Source organism: Rhinocladiella mackenziei, assembly GCF_000835555.1.
Source record: "Rhinocladiella mackenziei CBS 650.93 unplaced genomic scaffold supercont1.9, whole genome shotgun sequence".
NCBI classification, from domain to species: Eukaryota; Fungi; Ascomycota; class Eurotiomycetes; order Chaetothyriales; family Herpotrichiellaceae; genus Rhinocladiella; species Rhinocladiella mackenziei.
The window spans coordinates 1232746-1249727 of record NW_013550596.1 but is presented as its reverse complement, the minus strand read 5'-3'; the positions used below and the strand labels follow the sequence as shown (position 1 = coordinate 1249727).

At 50.2% G+C, this 16982-nt stretch overlaps 9 protein-coding genes across 9 annotated transcripts; 6 read left to right on the top strand and 3 right to left on the bottom strand.

Annotated features, from left to right (window-relative positions):
- Positions 1-299: 299 nt before the first annotated feature.
- On the bottom strand, positions 300-1463 carry Z518_10659 (uncharacterized protein; the record flags this gene model as incomplete). Its single annotated transcript, XM_013412201.1, has 1 exon — positions 300-1463. The coding sequence occupies one exon, from the start codon at positions 1461-1463 to the stop codon at positions 300-302; it is 1164 nt and encodes a 387-aa protein (XP_013267655.1).
- A 751-nt stretch (positions 1464-2214) lies between these two features.
- On the top strand, positions 2215-2814 carry Z518_10658 (uncharacterized protein; the record flags this gene model as incomplete). Its single annotated transcript, XM_013412200.1, has 1 exon — positions 2215-2814. One exon carries the CDS (start codon positions 2215-2217, stop codon positions 2812-2814), a length of 600 nt encoding a protein of 199 aa, XP_013267654.1.
- A 284-nt stretch (positions 2815-3098) lies between these two features.
- Positions 3099-4874, top strand: Z518_10657 (uncharacterized protein; the record flags this gene model as incomplete). Its single annotated transcript, XM_013412199.1, has 2 exons — positions 3099-3130; positions 3194-4874. 2 exons carry the CDS (start codon positions 3099-3101, stop codon positions 4872-4874), a joined length of 1713 nt encoding a protein of 570 aa, XP_013267653.1.
- Positions 4875-6046: 1172 nt separating this feature from the next.
- On the top strand, positions 6047-6582 carry Z518_10656 (uncharacterized protein; the record flags this gene model as incomplete). Its single annotated transcript, XM_013412198.1, has 2 exons — positions 6047-6293; positions 6389-6582. 2 exons carry the CDS (start codon positions 6047-6049, stop codon positions 6580-6582), a joined length of 441 nt encoding a protein of 146 aa, XP_013267652.1.
- A 740-nt stretch (positions 6583-7322) lies between these two features.
- Z518_10655 (uncharacterized protein) lies at positions 7323-9989 on the top strand (the record flags this gene model as incomplete). The annotated part of the gene is made up of 1 exon (XM_013412197.1): positions 7323-9989. One exon carries the CDS (start codon positions 7323-7325, stop codon positions 9987-9989), a length of 2667 nt encoding a protein of 888 aa, XP_013267651.1.
- A 1369-nt stretch (positions 9990-11358) lies between these two features.
- On the top strand, positions 11359-11850 carry Z518_10654 (uncharacterized protein; the record flags this gene model as incomplete). The annotated part of the gene is made up of 1 exon (XM_013412196.1): positions 11359-11850. The coding sequence occupies one exon, from the start codon at positions 11359-11361 to the stop codon at positions 11848-11850; it is 492 nt and encodes a 163-aa protein (XP_013267650.1).
- Positions 11851-12085: 235 nt separating this feature from the next.
- On the bottom strand, positions 12086-12793 carry Z518_10653 (uncharacterized protein; the record flags this gene model as incomplete). The annotated part of the gene is made up of 1 exon (XM_013412195.1): positions 12086-12793. One exon carries the CDS (start codon positions 12791-12793, stop codon positions 12086-12088), a length of 708 nt encoding a protein of 235 aa, XP_013267649.1.
- A 253-nt stretch (positions 12794-13046) lies between these two features.
- Positions 13047-14022, bottom strand: Z518_10652 (uncharacterized protein; the record flags this gene model as incomplete). The annotated part of the gene is made up of 2 exons (XM_013412194.1): positions 13047-13897; positions 13956-14022. 2 exons carry the CDS (start codon positions 14020-14022, stop codon positions 13047-13049), a joined length of 918 nt encoding a protein of 305 aa, XP_013267648.1.
- A 325-nt stretch (positions 14023-14347) lies between these two features.
- Positions 14348-16842, top strand: Z518_10651 (uncharacterized protein; the record flags this gene model as incomplete). Its single annotated transcript, XM_013412193.1, has 3 exons — positions 14348-14470; positions 14526-15295; positions 15363-16842. The coding sequence occupies 3 exons, from the start codon at positions 14348-14350 to the stop codon at positions 16840-16842; spliced, it is 2373 nt and encodes a 790-aa protein (XP_013267647.1).
- Positions 16843-16982: the final 140 nt, after the last annotated feature.

The window sequence follows — 16982 nt, the reverse complement described above, 5'->3', positions numbered from 1 at the left end:
CGAGGAAATAGTGGCTGTGGCTTAGCTGACCCCAGCAAGGAGAGGGCATGAATTCGACTTGAGAGAAAAATATCGACGTCGCTGTTGCGACTTGAAAGTTGAATTCTTTGTTCTGGATGCTTGAAAGTGCTGGCAGTGATTGAAAATCGCAATGTCTGTATTGCAACTTGAGACCGCTTCCGGACAAAGGAGGCAATTGACCTGGGGCACAGCCACCCTTGGGAGTGATTTGTTGGAGGAGCCGCGATAGCCATCGGGCATCTTGAACTGCAGAGCCTCAATCCTTGGGCGTGCACAAGTCAAAGTCGTCCACTCGCCAGCACAACCGCATCGTTGATAGTTTCATTGGCGTCCTCAGGCCCCGGTTCATCTCCATCCTTTGGCGAATTTCCCGGCAGATATTCGCCCGCTGTTCGCTCAATCCTTTTCTCATGCTTTAGGTCGTTTAGACTCTCCCTTTCCACCTCCTTAACAAGTAAATGGTCCGACCCTTTTTCTTCCACCACAACGCCACCTCCCTTAGCTGTTGTCATCAGCTCCTCGCTGGCTTTGCTTCTTTGCCCAGTCTCCTTATTCCAAACCCACCCCTCTTTGAGCCACATCCAGGTAAGATATGCTCGGAGTTCCTTGTCCAATGGGATCACCCGTTTCCACTCCGGCTCAAAGGTTTCGGGGTCTTTTGCACCCTCCCCATTCCAACTTTTCGCAATACCCCTCAGCGCATCGCGGCAGAACATGCGCCAACTATCATGGGAGTAAGGGCCCAAACCTGGGAGGTGTGATATTTCCCAGGCCACTCGGTTATCGTCATCACCTAGAGTCTCGCCGTCCTTGATATCTTTACTATCTCCTTTCAGAGGGTAATTCAGTTTCTTATACCTCTTCCCTTTCTCCGGTGGTTTCTCAATCCACACCTTTGCCATGGCCACACATTTTCTTGCCCGCTGGTTTTGAAAGCCAAGACCATAGATGACCGAAGTGATGTCGGCGACCTCTGCATGCGCTAGATCAGCTGGCGTAGGATATTTGGACATGAGCTGGTAAAATACTGGCATGGCACGCTCGCCTGGTGTCTTATTCAGGAAAATAGTGGCAATTAAGAGACGGAATGGGTCATGCGCCAGTCGCTCTTGCATTAGACCGAAGGTGTTATGAGAGATGGGCGGAAATGGCAAAGTGGTCAAAAATGTAGGTCGATGTTTATGAGGAAAGTAAGGGGATTTTGTTGGTCGGTGACGCTTCTGGGTTGGGGCTGTGACGGCATGAACTCTGGAAGGCGACGGGGGGGATAGAAGTTCTGGCAAGAATGGGTCTGGGCCAATATCGTCAGGAACATCCGAGAGATCTGAGTCAGACGAGAGCTCGTCGATATTGACTCCATAGTAAATTCGTGGTTGAGGTCGAGCTGGTGTAACTAGAGGGGTCTCCAGCGTCGACTCTTCATTCTGTTGACCGTCTCGCATTTCTGCACTTTTCAAAGGAGAGACATCTCCCTCGGACTCATCTTTGGTCACATTTTCCACGAAATGCTTCGAGATATATGTCACTCGACGGCGCGTTCCCCTTAATCTTCTCTTCGTCCCTCTCACGTTTGGCGCCTGACCTGACCTTTTTCCCGGCGAGCACCCATCGTCAGCAATCATGCCCAAGTCATCGGTTTAGATGGCAGGCAGTTCAGCATGGAGAAGAAGGTGGTGATAGAGGAGCAACATGATATGAAGATTTCGATGATGAGGTTATGACTAGGCACGCGTCGAGACGCGTTGTGGGGCGGAGCCTAAACGAAAAATCCGAACCAGCACTGAGAAAATCGTAATAATTCCGACAGGAACTACCTAAGGTTTGTGAGCCGGGCTCGGGAGCTGAATTGAATTGTATCTGGTAACGTCCTCACTCCTCCTCTCAAGTGCGGATCCTACGATTTCTCTGTCTTCCATCCTCCTATCTATTGAGCGGATAATCGCACCGAGTATCCCTCCGGCCTAACACATTTCATCAAACTGTATAGGCGGACCAATTGAGCACTACTACAAAGTAATTCGTTCACCTCCTGTCAATGCCTACACCCGGCACTACATGCGCGGTCATTGAACACAGACATCGCAGATCCCGTTCGATACCTCAATTACCAGAATAATACGTCTTCAGAAGTGCTGTTCTCGCCAATGAACAACTCATATCGTATCTAAACAGGCAGGGGTTCACCGATGAAACATGGGCGAACAAGAAGGACAAGCGTTGGATGCAGCCAGATCGGCAACAATTCGTCGTAAGCCTGTGCCGGCGCCTCAAGCAGCACAGCTTCCTACCAAAAGAAAACGTTTGCTGGATCGATGGAAGAGCCTGTCACGAAGAACCCGAATCATAATCCTTGTTGTTGTCGTTGCTATCATCGCCCTCATAATCGGTCTTGCAGCCGGACTATCGACCCGGAAAGGCACCCAGAATCTCCCCTTACCTTCTGGGAACGGAGGTCCCTACACGGGCGATTTGACATACTATGAGCCCGCCTTGGGTGCATGCGGTCTTACGTCCGACGACAACGACAAAATCGTGGCAATATCACACACTGTTTTTGATGCCGCGAGTTCTGGCAGTAATCCTAATGCGAACCCTCTGTGTGGGAAAAGGATAAGAGCAAGGAGAGATAATAAGAGTGTGGACTTGACTGTTGTGGATAGGTGTGTTGGCTGTCAACCCACCGACATCGATGTTACCATCAATACTTTTGCCATGCTGGCAGATATTGACCTCGGCAGAGTACTAGTAGAATGGAATTGGTTGGAAGATGTCCCTACAGAGGCACAGAGTTGATCTGTACTCGGGGATTGTCCCTCATACACCTGTGGAAGGGGAACTTTTGTTCGGGACGGGCTACGAAAAGAATGTTTTGCTATTGACTCTGATTTAATGCTCTCTAATTGCAAGCGCAGGATCGGATTCAACAACGAAAGATGGAGATGAACGCATTGGAAACGGACATCAGCGTTGGCACGTTCATATATCTCAAACTTTCCCCGTTTCCCCAGTTTGCACGGCAGAAGGAGATCGCTAATTTTTGGGTTGTTTCCTGCAAAGAAAAGTGTGTCGCACACAGTATGTCTATCGTGGCGCTTGCCGAAGGGCAACAGTATGTTGGAGGCGCCCCCCACAAACATTTGTGTGCATGAAAGTCTGTCTAACAAATTTCAAGGTCGAGCGTTACTCTCGATGTACTCCACGATGTCGCCGCAAGAAACAATATCAGAATTTTGTCCCAGGCAGACGAAGAAGCCTACCTCCTTGTCCTGCAATCTGCGGATGTTACAGCCGCAACTGTCGATAACCTTCCCGACTATATCGATCCACGGCTAGAGCCGATTGCTACGATCGGAGGACGAGAATATTGGAGATCCAAGAGTAATAGCCATAATGCATGGAGTCATCAAGCACATCTTGTGGCTGAAAAGCCACTGTCGGACGTCCTTAAGGGCCGCAAGATCATCATGAAAGATAACATGTCGGTGGCGGGATTGCCACACACCTGTGGGACATTTCCTCAACTTGTATCCCGGGATGGAAAGTATCCCCTAGCGACTATTGATGCGACCATTACTAGACGCCTGCTGGAGGCTGGAGTCACAGTTGTGGGCACTTCGACTTGTGAAAATTATTCTCTGACTCCAATGTCCTACACTTCGGCCAATGGACCAGTCCACAACCCATGGCTTCGTGGCCACAATGCTGGTGGAAGTACAAGCGGAGGTGCGTGTCTGCTTGCACTGGGTAATGCTCGAGCAGCTGGAGTGCCTAATCTGGATGAAGCTGGTGAAGATGTTGGCCTAGCCATGGGCGGGGACCAAGCGGGAAGTATTCGACTTCCTTCGTCATATTGCGGCGTGTATGGCCTGAAGCCGACATATGGACTCGTCCCATATACAGGAATAGCTGGACTTCATCCAATGATCGACTATACGGGACCCATGGCGAGAAAATTGGAGGACATTGCAACATTGTTGATGGTAGTCGCTGGCTATGATGGTCTCGATCCAAGAATGACTCCAGAGTCGCCGCTCCGGCAGAATGTTGTAGATTACGCGAGCGAGCTGTCTTCAGCAAAGGAACCTGGTAATGGTCTGAAAGTCGGCATCATCAAGGAGTCTCTTGAGTCGTTAGGGACCCAGGTCGAAGTTGCCGATGTTGTCAAATCAGCCGCCGTGAAGCATTTCGGAGCGAGCGGTGCAGCAGTTTCTGAAATTTCACTTCCGATGCATCTTCTTGGACCAGCAATCTGGACCGCAGCAACAAGAACTCATCTTGCAGGGTTGGCCATTGGCGGACGAATTCCTGATGTACTCAGCCACAACATTCCCCACCTTTTTCTACGATGGCCGCCAGATCAAGAAATGTACGATCTGCTAACGGCGTCCAATCCTGCGGTGATCAACATCATTTTCTGCGAGACTTTCTTGAAAGACAAGTTTGGTCCGGAAGTTCAAGCCAAGGCTCATCGACATGTACTAGAATTGAGGGCGGCATATGACAAGGCTTTGGAGGAGTTCGATGTTCTCATCACGCCAACAACGCCGACTGTTGCTCTTCCTCATCCCGATTTGCGACCTGAGGCCGAAGGTGGAAGCACCGTCATGGACAAGGTCAAGCTGGCAGTTGGAGCCACAAACAATACAGCCCCATTCAATGCGACCGGTCATCCTGCTCTAAACGTGCCATGCGGATGGGCACCTTCACGAACCGGGAAGGGTATGCTTCCTGTAGGAATGCAAGTCATAGGCAAGAGATGGGATGATATTGGAGTGTTGAAAGCAGCGAAAGCATTCGAACTAGGAGGAGGAGGTCTAGGTCCATGGCCAGGCCAGACAAAATCAGAACCTTGACAGGGTCAGACCGTTCACAGAATTGCCGCGTCTTTTGAATCATTTGTTCAGATCCTCAGCTCACTGTCTTCCCGATTTCCCTGCCAAAAGGAAAAAATTGTCGTTGCAGATTGGTGAAGTAATGTGGCACGGATGAAAGACGACGTCGCTCTTGGATGATGCAAGATGAACAGGCCAAAGGTCAAGAGAGTGGATACCCAACATCAATTCGCCCAGCAGGAGCATAAGAAGTCATGATATCGTCAATATTTCCTGTCCATCACTACTACCGTCGACGGAGACCTCTGAAAGCTATGGGCAGCCTCCTTCATCGAGTTATTTCTCACAATATCTTGTTGATTTTTGCTCCCGTTGATCAAGCTATCCAGCCTCCAGAGGCTCGTCAAAAGGCGGGGAGAGAAAACTAAAGAAAAGACTAATAATTGGGCACAATCAAACTTTCACAACCCCCTTTTCGGTTCAGCCTGATCCAAATTTGGAGTTCTTTGTTCCAACCCTTTTAACGCCACTTTCTGCGTCTTGCCATTTATTTTCATCGATAGAATTATTCGTCATTGATTTCAAAGGAGGATCTCAAGCTTACGATGAGTAATTGATATTATCCAATGATTCATTAGCTCGATCGATCTTCGCTCATGATCTTCCATCAGTCAAGGAGTTGGCAGCTTCAGCCTCGACGTCTGTTGATCCTCAACATCCCCCCCTGAACTTGGTCTGTGTCAGAAGAATGTGGAAGAAAGGATTCTACTTCGAGACCCAAGACAGGACCTTTCCTTCACAACAGCCGCTCCAGCTTCAAATACTCCTTCAAGCTCTTCCGCATTTATTTCAAGTCGTTCAACTTCCTTTTCCCGCTGGTCAAATTCTTTTCCCCGGTTACCATCAGCGAAAATGCTGTTCAAATCTCTGGCCGTTACCGCTCTGGCGTCCTTGCAAACCATCGCGCTTCTTGCGAGCTCACTCCGACGATGATATTGTTTCGTTCGTTTCCGGCTAGCTAACTAATACCGGTGTTCCTGGGAAGCCTCACAACTTCAATGGTGGAGTTGTCCATATCTTCGATGACGTCTTGATCCATCCACTGAACATTTCAGAAACTGCGATTCAAATGAATCTCACCACTTGCCACCGGTTGCCTTACCAATGCCAGCTCGGTAGAGACTTTCGACTACATGTCCGGTGTGACAGTTCTTGTCCCCAATAATGCCGCTTTCAGTGCCATCGGGTCTGCCCTGCCCGATCTGAAATCGATCCTGCAATACCACGTCGTTGAAGGTGTTGGCGGTTACAGCACTGCTTTGGAGAACGTCGCTTCACTAATGACGACCCAAGGTGTCAATGTTACCATCTCCATTGAAGACAACGACGTCTTTGTAAACAGCACCAGAGCTGTTGTGTCAGACGTTCTCGTGGCCAACGGTGTTGATCGCGCCCATTGATCGCGTCCTCAATCCCAACAATGCAATGGCGACAACAAGTCCGTCACAAGAGACAGACTCTCCGGCATTCAGCAGGGGTTAGCTCTGCCAGCGATGTCCCTTTCACCTCTGGTGTTTCGACTCCATCCAACACGTTTGTCCACCGAATCTGCACTGGGTGTCATAGTATCCTCAACCACAGTGGCGAAGGAACTGCGATACCCATGAAGACGGGAGCTGTCGGATCTGCAACATTGTTTGGCAGCGCATCATTGGCTATGAATCTGTAGATTGGAGCGATCCGAGCGGCGAGGACGGGATGATGAGGACTATGGACGCGGCTCGACATGAGACGAAGTCAAGTCTGTCGAAGGGAGGGGTTAAGCATGACAAGCAGCTCTTTGTATTTAAGAATGTACGTAGACCGTGGCTCTAGGTAGTGGAGATGCGAGTACCGCGCCGGGGGATCGGTATAATGGATAGGCCTCAATGGTAACAATCTTTAGCGAGGGCGAGTTTGTGGTTCGCTTATGCCGTACGCATGGGAGAACTAAAAGATTGGAAGAATTTCATACCCAGGTGTTGAATCTAGACAACCAAATCCTCGTCTCGTCAGCCAATGGCCGACCTTACCTGCCTTTGGTTGTAGATATCCCCCCTGCCGCCCGCTTTCAAGTTGTCCACTGGGATTTCAAGACTGTGCCTCGAGCCACCAAGGTCAACACCAAACGACATCATACGAGTCCACCGCATCGATCCTTCCATCAAGTACCAACGTGACACGACACCTGACACTCGACAATCTTTCTCACCACACAAATGTGAATGACCGTTACTCCCTCACCTCTTCCGCCCATCAGCATCCTTGAATTGTCTTTAACCTGGGTGACATGGCCCTCTTGCCATCCACTTAAGCGCCCTTGTACCTTGCCACTCCCCCACAGTATCCGCTAGAGCACAAATGATACCCGCGATCTAAGCGCCTTGACAACATTCATCGAAGGTCGCATCATGCAACCTGCTGTCCATCATGCCTTCAAAAGTTCGAGACAATAGTGTCGAGCGGCGGCGGGAGAAAAAGGAGTCTTCAAGGTCGGAAAGAGATAGGAAAGATAGAGATCGAGAAAGAGACCGAGAAAGGGACAGACACCGATCACATCGCAAAGCCTCGACCAAGGAAAAGACTTCGTCCAGAACATCTCTTTCACCCGTGGATAATAAGAGACGATCCTCCATGCCTGGAAAAGTTGACGATGTCCCAACCAAATCTGAGCCCAGATCCAGTTTGCCATACCCTTCTTTCTCCAAAGAACACAGTCGCGAGGCTGTAGGGGCGACAGCCCGACCAATTTTGAACGTCTTTACACCTCCCACCACCGATTTAAACGCGTCCAAAGATAAATTAGCGGCGTCAAAACCCAGCACAGGCGTGAATAATACCCCTCCCAGTCCTCCTCTCACCGATCAAAACGCCGGGTCCGGGAAATGGAAGCCGAACGCAGGCAAGCCTGTCTCCGTCGAACCAATCCCGGAAGAAGAGAAGAATACACACAATGGCATAGAGTCGAAGATTAAGGCAAGATTACGGCCACAATCATCGAGATCAAATGGGCACCTACGCAGTAATTCGGAACTGGGGACGAACGGCTCTCAGAAGGGAAAACCTCGAGATGCAACAGATACACCTGTTAAGACTATGGCACCCGTCCACACGACCCTCCCACAGAGATCCGTCAGTCAACCTACCAGAACTGAGTCTCCAGCTACTACCACGAGCGCAACTGAGTCGGGCACGAATGTCAGTTCCGACGCCACCTCAATAGCTCCTGAGCAACCGACGATCCAACGAGCAGGATCCAAAGTCGCTCCGGCAGCCTCCATTCCCGACGTTCAATATCACCATGCTTCGGTGATCATGCCTCCGCACTCACGAGGAGTCACCCCGAAGGAGGTATTTCTTGAGGAAGAAGCGTCTTCAATATCTGGCACGCCAGGAGGAGTCACTACAACTCCTGGACCTCCACCACCGCCACCTCCACCGGTCCCTGTTACCGTCCCTAAAGTTGATTACCTCCTCCAGCACGGTGGATTGAACCAGACAATCCCAAAGAATCTATTACTCGCCGGCAAACCAATGGCAATCCAACAAGCACAATCTCCTGGCCAACCACCCATTGTCGTTGCCAATCTCTTTGAACCATACACCGCACTTCTCGGTGACTATGAGAAGGTTATGTCGAAAAACGGTTCTTTGGCCGTCGCAACGGGCTATCGCTCCGTCGCACGACGGTTACTGGACCGCCTCGAGGCTGTGTTTGCGCGTGACATCTCTTCTGAAGCCTGCCAGTGTCCTATGTGTGAATACGACCATTTGGAAGATGTGAGAGGGGTAAGTTGGGGTGAAGTTCTGGAACTGGTTTCTGGACGAAAAGATCTCCCAGCCTGGCCTCCGTTCACTTTTACCCAATCTCCAGTTGGACTTGGTATCTCGCTCGAATTACATGTACCGATGCAAAAGCTTGACATTGACGTCCCTGAGGAATACCGGGAACACTACATTCGACAATCACGCAAGACGAAACAAAGTGTTGATACGTGGCTGAATAGGCAAAGTGACAACCCTAGTTCACCACCTGAAGAAGTGGACGAAGAGACACTCACATTCGCCATTCTCACACATCTCCCCACTGACCAAAGACCGATATTCAAAGATTTGCTAGGGATTGTAGACCGACCGATTGAACCTCCCAGAAGAACTCCAACGCCAGAACGGCAAAGTCAGAATAGAGGAGCTCGCCCCCCAGCACCGACCCCGACGCCCGCACCAAGAGCACGGCCCGACCACATCAACATGGCCTCACAAGCCATCCAGCGTCTATACCGATTAGGCATGGCTCCTCGGGATTCCGAGGCGGCATTGTTTCTGTTGAACAATCCCACATTGCACAACGCGCTCGCCACCGTTGCCGCAATATCAAGCGACGAATGGGACATTTTGATATCAGGTCGTTTCGACGGATTTTTGCGAAGTGGTGCCGAAGACATCCCCATGCCTATGCCCGACATGGGTCCATCAAGAGGTTCAACTCCGTATCGACCACCAACAAGAGGGGCACAAGGATATGGTGGAGCCAACACAATTCCCAATGCCAATGGAAATGTCAACGGCTACCGTTTCCGTCAGGGAAGTTACGCCCACCCGTACCCCAACGGTAATGCACAATATGGTGCACCAATCGCCTTCGATGAAGAGACTGAAATTGCGACCCTCGCTGAAATAGAACGCGATATCTATGCTGGCATGGAAGCGCTCGAGGACGCCTTCGAGGCACTACACAACAAAGCAGAAACCGTGAGACGGGCCCTTCGCGAGCGTTCTGCCGGTCTTGCTGCCGCAGCGCAACGACGACGAGGCACAATGGGAGGCGGTATCGAAGTGCGTACGGGAACGCCAGCAAGTGGTATTCCACCGGTCAATGAAGGTGGTGGCAGATGGGAGGCAGAGATCGATGATGAGATGGGCGAATGGGACGGGTTAGGCGAAATCGAACCCGACGACTCGGCGAGTAATATCTCAAGTGCCCGGCGGAGGAGACCGAAACGGAGGAATGAAAGACGAACGCCCGCGCTCATTGAGGAGGAAGATGAGTTTGACGATGTTGTTAGTGAAGGGACGGGAAGTCCGAGGAAGAGATGAATCGAGTTGAAAATGAATGTTGAATCATGAATTTATGACGAACTTGAAACTTGCGCAATTGCAGTCGAATGGATATCAATGTGAGATCGGCGAAAACGGCCGCACTCTGCATGGACGGAGTACTTGATTGAAAACAAAATAGCTTGCATATGACGTGGACACTGAATGGCGAGAGAATGGAATAGGAGCGAAATGGAGCGGAGCATCTGCTGGTCATTTTCAATGGAGCTGCCTCTTTTGGATTCAAGTTGGCAAGACAATGCGGGCCTTGCAATGCATGATAGGGGTAGCATAACGGCGTTCTTTTGTTTCTCGCGCCTTTAGTTACTGCCTCAGCGTACCGTGTACTCCATATATGATCCTTTAAACCTGGCCGAGCCGACGTGATCGAATCTTGAATTGGTGCACACTGCAATGGTCAGCATCTCCGGCCGCTCATACGTCCTGAATGTCGCATAAAGCGCCTGATATATGAAGATACACAACGCAAGGAGGGTGGTTGAACAAACAACAAGCGCGAGAGAAGAACACACAGGGTATTGGATTGGATTCATGAGGTTCTGAATCCCATTGCCTAGACACAAAAGCCGTCGATAAAGAGAGCAACACACTTGGTACGTGGCTGGTCATTGGTACATCTTTCAATGACCACCAGGTGTATATCAGTAGATTAGGTGCGTTAAGACGTTTAGGTACAGCCGGATTTAAGACATACGAGATATATAAGAATGAAGGTGTGAGGTTGGCGGGAAGTTCCCAGGACGAGCACCAAGTATGGGCTCCCGGTACTGATACCAGGTACCGAACACCTCGACTGTATCATCGCATTATGTATTTGCAGCGATGAAGCGTGATACCAACGAGATACACAGATGACTGGACGATTTTGTTCGTATGATGATGAAATTCATCAATTTGATCCAAGATCCCTCGTAATGCTAACTTATGAGGCTGAGTCCTTGTGTAGTAGCGTCTTTCTTCTGCAAGCTCCTGTGTCGCGATCGATACTACGTTAGGCATCGATATTCGAGATGGACTCATTGGCTGTGTCCCTCTCCAGGTGATTGATTCGGGCGTAGCACGCTAGGGGTCACGCCCTGGCAGCCCTTCGCGCATTTTCCCCACTTTCGGCCATTTACACGATGTCTGTGGCTGTGAATTCCTGGTGCCTGCGGGCCAATTTTCAACACTTCTTCCATAGCATTTCAACCTGAATATGTATATATACGTCTTTGTCTCTCGATTTCCAAGGTAGGTGTTCTCCGTCAAACCATCAAGAACCTCAATCATCGAATACAATTCAGTCACATAACCCTCGCTAGAAAGCACTATTCAAGCAAGTCAAAACATTCAGAGCAAACACTTCAAAATGTGTCGCCATCGTCGCAATTGCTACGGACCCAGCCCGGTCTTGTACGGGCCCATGACGAACCCACAAATGGGTCAAGTCCAAGGCCAACAATACGGCTATGCTTACGGCATGGGCCCCTATTGCTCAGGCTGCGGTCGTCACAGATGCCGCTGTGGCCGCCGACAAGGCTGCGGAGGTCGAGGACGCCGTGGCGGGCCCGTCACCATGTTGATCGGCGGCATCATCAGCATGGTCAAGGAACACCAAGAGAAGAAAGCGGAAGAAAGGCGTGTCGAAGGAGAGAAATTCGTCAAGGGCCTTCGTGAAAATGACGGAGATGTTCAGCGCAGAGCAGAGGAAGTGGACGAGTACAGCGACAGCGAGCCTGAAAATGACGTTGCTGCCCGCGAGTACGAGCAACATCTCCAGAACCGGGAGGAAGAGCGCCGCAGAGGAAAACAGTACCAAGATGAGCCGCCCTCATATAAGGTGGCTGTCAACGGGAACTAGGGATCAGGGACATGAATGATAGTGATGAGTGATGAGAGCAATTAACGTGCATTGATGGGTTATTCTTTTCTTCCATGAGGTGGCACAAGGCACGTGACAGTGTCTGATGAGCATGAACGTGGAAAGCATGATCCAGGTTGCTTTGTTTGAGAGGAAATCGTGCCAGCGAACTTCGAGGTCATGCCGATATGCAGTTCCACCGTTAAAGCTCAGTGACATTCGACGTGGCCCTCCATCAGTACTGTGCATTCGTTGATCCCTCGTTCCTTTCCACCAAATCTCCCACTCCCAAACCACGACCAACCTTGACCTTCACCATCTTTTCCTTCTTTCCATCCTCACCATTGACAGTGACGCCATCCTCACCTTTCTTCCCTAGCGAGCCAACTCCATCACCTTCATCTTGAGCATCCTCCTCGTCCGGAATCCTAAGTTGCAGGTTCTTCAAATCCATTCTCATCGCGTAAGCATCCTCCCCGTCGGCATAGTATTTGCTCTCGACCTTCTCGACCTCAAATCCCAACGTGTCTCGATATAAATGCAACGCAGCCACGTTAGACATTCGGACATGCAGACTCACATAGTGGGCATTAAACACCTCAGCCATGGCTCGTTGACTCATCCTCATCATTTTCTCTGCAATCCCTAATCTTCGATGTGTTCGCATTACCGATAGACTTGTGATATGTCCGTGCTGTACTCCATCCGTAGGATCTTCTTCCATTTTTGCCAGCACATATCCGACCACCTTGGGATATGCTGAAGGTTTGCTGCCGGGTCCTCGAACGACGGCGACGTAGGATAGTTGTGGCCATGTCAAGGCGTGGTACATGTAATATTTCAAGAAGTAATTCTCGGGCAGGTTGGTTAGGTTGCATTGTTGGATGGACGGGAGGAGTGATATGTGGGATGGGTATGAGGAAACCGGAATTATGTCGACCATCGTGGAATATCTCTGCGCGGCGAAGAAATGAAATAGGATGGGACGGACAGAACGAGCGTTGAAAGGAGTGGTTGGGCGTCTGTTACAGCCTTGAATAGTACTTGTTCGGTGATTGAAATTGAGAACACGGATTGTTCATGGACAAGCCAATAGCAAAACTGCGGGTAGCCTCGTCCTCCTCCTTGTCTTTGACCAACGTGCTCTCTGCGATACACCGCCACCATACTTTGATTCCTGCTACATTTGATCAATCTCATGCTATCGACATCTTCATGCCACCATTGGCGCAAATTACACTCCCTGTCGTCCACCCACTCTCCTCAGAGCAGAGCATGCCAACCACACCAGCAATCTCATCCGTAAAAGCCGGTCTCTTTCCGCCCATACGTTTCATCACCGTCTGATCATATTCGTTTGGATCACCTCCCGCACGGGCTCTCGTCGCGTCATCGCCCGTATAAGTCATCAAAGGAGCGCTATCCACGTATTTCTGGTTCACCTTCCAAAAAGTCTCTCCGGCTTCACTGTACATATCTCCCCACACCGGTCCCGGATTGATGGCATTGACGGTACAATTCTCCGCCAATTCTCTTGCCCATACTCGAGTCATGGCCTCCAGTGCCGCCTTGGTTCCCGCATATATTGATTGTGATTCGCAGCCGATGGATGAAGATACGCTCGATACATTAACAATTCGACCCGATCGATCCTTGGGGAGGTAAGGCTGACATGCTTGCACAAGCAACAATGGCGCCAGGACATTGACATTATATTGTCTGTGAAATTGGGTTTCTTCAATCGGACCCAGGTCCGGATCGTTCAACACTTTATTGCCCCCAATGCCGGCGTTATTGATGATGATGTCCACCTGGAACACTCCAGTCCGAGGATGCGAGAAATGGTTCCTTGCCGTGGTGAGAATATGGGGAATACTTCGAGTCGGATCAGCCAGGTCGGCCTGTACAGGAACGCAGAGTGCTCCATGCTCTTCGGCAAGTTCACTGCAGAGAGCCCTGGTAGGTTCCGTCGACGAGTCGGAGGTGTAGACAAGCAGCAGGGAGCATCCTTTGGCGGCGAGGTTTCGCGCCACAGCGGCTCCAATGCCTGTGAAGTGTCAATAAGACTGCTGGAAGCATTGGGAGAGCTTCAAGCCGACTCATACCTCGTGAACCCCCGGTAATGATCCCAAACTTGCCCTCATGCGGCCTGTATACTACGTCCTTGGGCATATTTGTCGAGGAGAAAGTCCTTCTTCTACTTGCCAGGTCCGTCATTGTGCCGGATCTTGAGATAATTCATACAACAAGAGGATTTATATTTGACAAGGTAGATTTGTCCAAGTGGGATGTCACTTTTGCTGGTGGAGCGAACGTGGGGAAGAATGTTGGGGGGGGGGGACATTTTATAACGGCCCGCAGTTGGCCCGCATTTCTACAGCAATTGTTTTGACCACAGCCTTCTACCAGATGTAGGAACTCCGACGATTTTGTTCTATCTCAACCACCGCAGTCACAGATTTGGATCGCGTTTCTTCCCGACCGCAGATGAACGTTCATGGACTTTCTCAAGTCAGCCGTCGCTTCTGCTATCGCCAAATCCAGCTCCTTTCCAGTGACCATCGGAGACAGAATTGATATTGGAGACTCCATCTGGTCTCTGCACAATGGCGTGAAGAAGGTACCAACAAGAGTGTCCTGCCAGGTTGTCCTGCCGCTAACTATCCCGTGTACAGGACGACAATACAGCGTGTTGCCTGTTCAACTTCGACATCAACTCAAACAAGTCGCGATTACCCTTGGCCAAAAATGCGGCGCGGAAATTGCGAACACTTCGCCATCCCGGCGTGATTCGAGTAATCGACGTGATTGAGAACGAGACGAACATCTACATCATCACCGAAAAAGTCATTCCTTTGAGTTGGCACATCAAGCGCAAGAGCCTAAGTGAAGAGACCGTCAAATGGGGTCTCTACAGTGTTTCCTCGACATTGAAATTCATCAACCATGATGCCTCCTCCGTACACGGTGCTGTCCGTGTCTCATCAATATTTACAAGTGAGAGTGGAGAATGGAAGCTCGGAGGATTCGAAGTCCTAAGTTCGATGAATGAAGATGATGCCATAATCTACACTTATGAAAGTCTGCTACCAGATTCCAATCGATATGCACCTCCGGAAGTCGTCAACGGTGGCTGGTCTTCCATCAAAAAGAATCCTTTGGGCGCGCCGGACGCGTATGGTTTGGGGACACTTGTGTTTGAAGCATTTAATGGGGGCTTTGTGAGCAGCAACCAGTTAACACAGCCTGGCAGTATACCCGCAAACATGGTTCAGAGCTACCGAAGATTAGTCAATGCCAACCCGAATTTGAGGCTGAGCCCAAGTCATTTTGTCGATCAAGGCAAAAAAACGGGAGGATTTTTCGAGACTCCCCTTATTCACATTACCGAAGGAGCCGAAAGTCTGGGTTTGAAGAATGAGCAGGAGAGGAACGAATTTCTAGGGTGAAGCTGTTCTCCTCCCCCTTTCTTCCTTCCCTTCTTCGAAAGGATATCTAGCTAATTTGAACAGAGAGCTCGACAGCCTTACGGACGACTTTCCCGAAGATTTCTTCAAAATGAAAATTTTACCTGAACTACTCAAATCTGTCGAATTTGGTGGAGGGGGGCCCAGTGTCTTCGGAGCCATCATGAAAATAGGATTGAAGATGTCCGACGATGAATTCGAATCTCGACTGGGACCTGTTATTCTCCGTCTTTTTGCCAGCCCCGACCGAGCCCTGAGGGTATGTTTACTCGACAATCTGCCGCTGATGGTAGATCGAATACCGCCAAAAGATATCAACGGCAAGATTTGGCCGGCCATGACCACCGGCTTCACTGATACGGCTCCGGTTGTGAGAGAACAAACCGTCAAAGCTGTTCTTTCGATCATTCCCAAACTGTCCGACCGAGTCATCAATGGTGAACTCCTACGATTTCTCGCCAAAACAGCCAATGATGAACAACCTGGAATTCGCACAAATACGACCATCTGTCTTGGAAAGATCGCCAGGAACCTTGGTGTTGGTTCCCGGGCCAAGGTATTGATCGCAGCATTCTCCCGATCACTCAGAGATCCTTTTGTGCACGCTCGAAATGCCGCGCTAATGGCTCTCAACGCGACGATTGACGTCTTCAGCGATGAAGACTGTGCCACAAAGATCTTGCCTGCCATCTGCATCAGTCTGGTCGACAAAGAGAAACTGGTCCGGGATCAGGCCAACAAAGCAGTCGATGTCTATTTGCAGAGAGTGCGGAAATATGCTTCAGCCATGCCTGATACCGTTCTTCCACCCGAATCTGCACCGGGAGCTACCAATGCCGCCGTACCAGCAAGAATAGGAAACCAAAGCGATACAAGTTGGGCAGGTTGGGCAATTTCCTCTTTCACAAACAAAATGGCTGGAGCAAAAGGTGAAATGGCTCCGTCGACTGTCGCTAACGGATCTACATCACTACAAACGCAATCACTACCTGCCTCGGGCCGCGCAACCCCCACAATCAACGTGGTTCCTGAGAAATCACCCATTGGATTATCAAGACCGGCCACTTCAAACACGGTAAGGAGTTCGACCTCACAGCCGGAAGATGCCCTCGAAGAAGACAATTTAGATGCGTGGGGAACAATGGATGATGATGGAGACAATTTTTTCGACGCTTCATCTAGTCAACCAACTAACAACACTGCATCCTCTGCGACTCCTTTTGATGACATTGGTGAACCTGATTTTGCCGGTTGGCTAGCCGCCCAGTCCAAGGCAAAGAGCCAAAAACAACTACCCAAGGGCTTAAGCAAGACCAATACTACTGGAAGCACTTTGAACATCAGACCAGCAGGCCCGGCAAGAAGTGTATCTGCTGGAACCGGCACCAGTGATAATGTCAAGAAGCCAACAATTGCTGGTGCAAGAACGTCCACCACAACTGCAAAGAAAGAAGTCAAGAAAGAAGTGCCGAAGCCCAAAGAACCAGACATGAACGAAGATGACTGGGGAGATGCTTGGGACTGAGAGCTATGTCTTCTCACCATGGCCGGCAAACCTGGGCTCACCGACATGTCCGAGCTCGTAGTGATTGCACTTATGATGAATTTTGGGGAAGGGTGAATGCCGACGCAAGCATGGTCATAGATCCGGATGAAGCAACATTT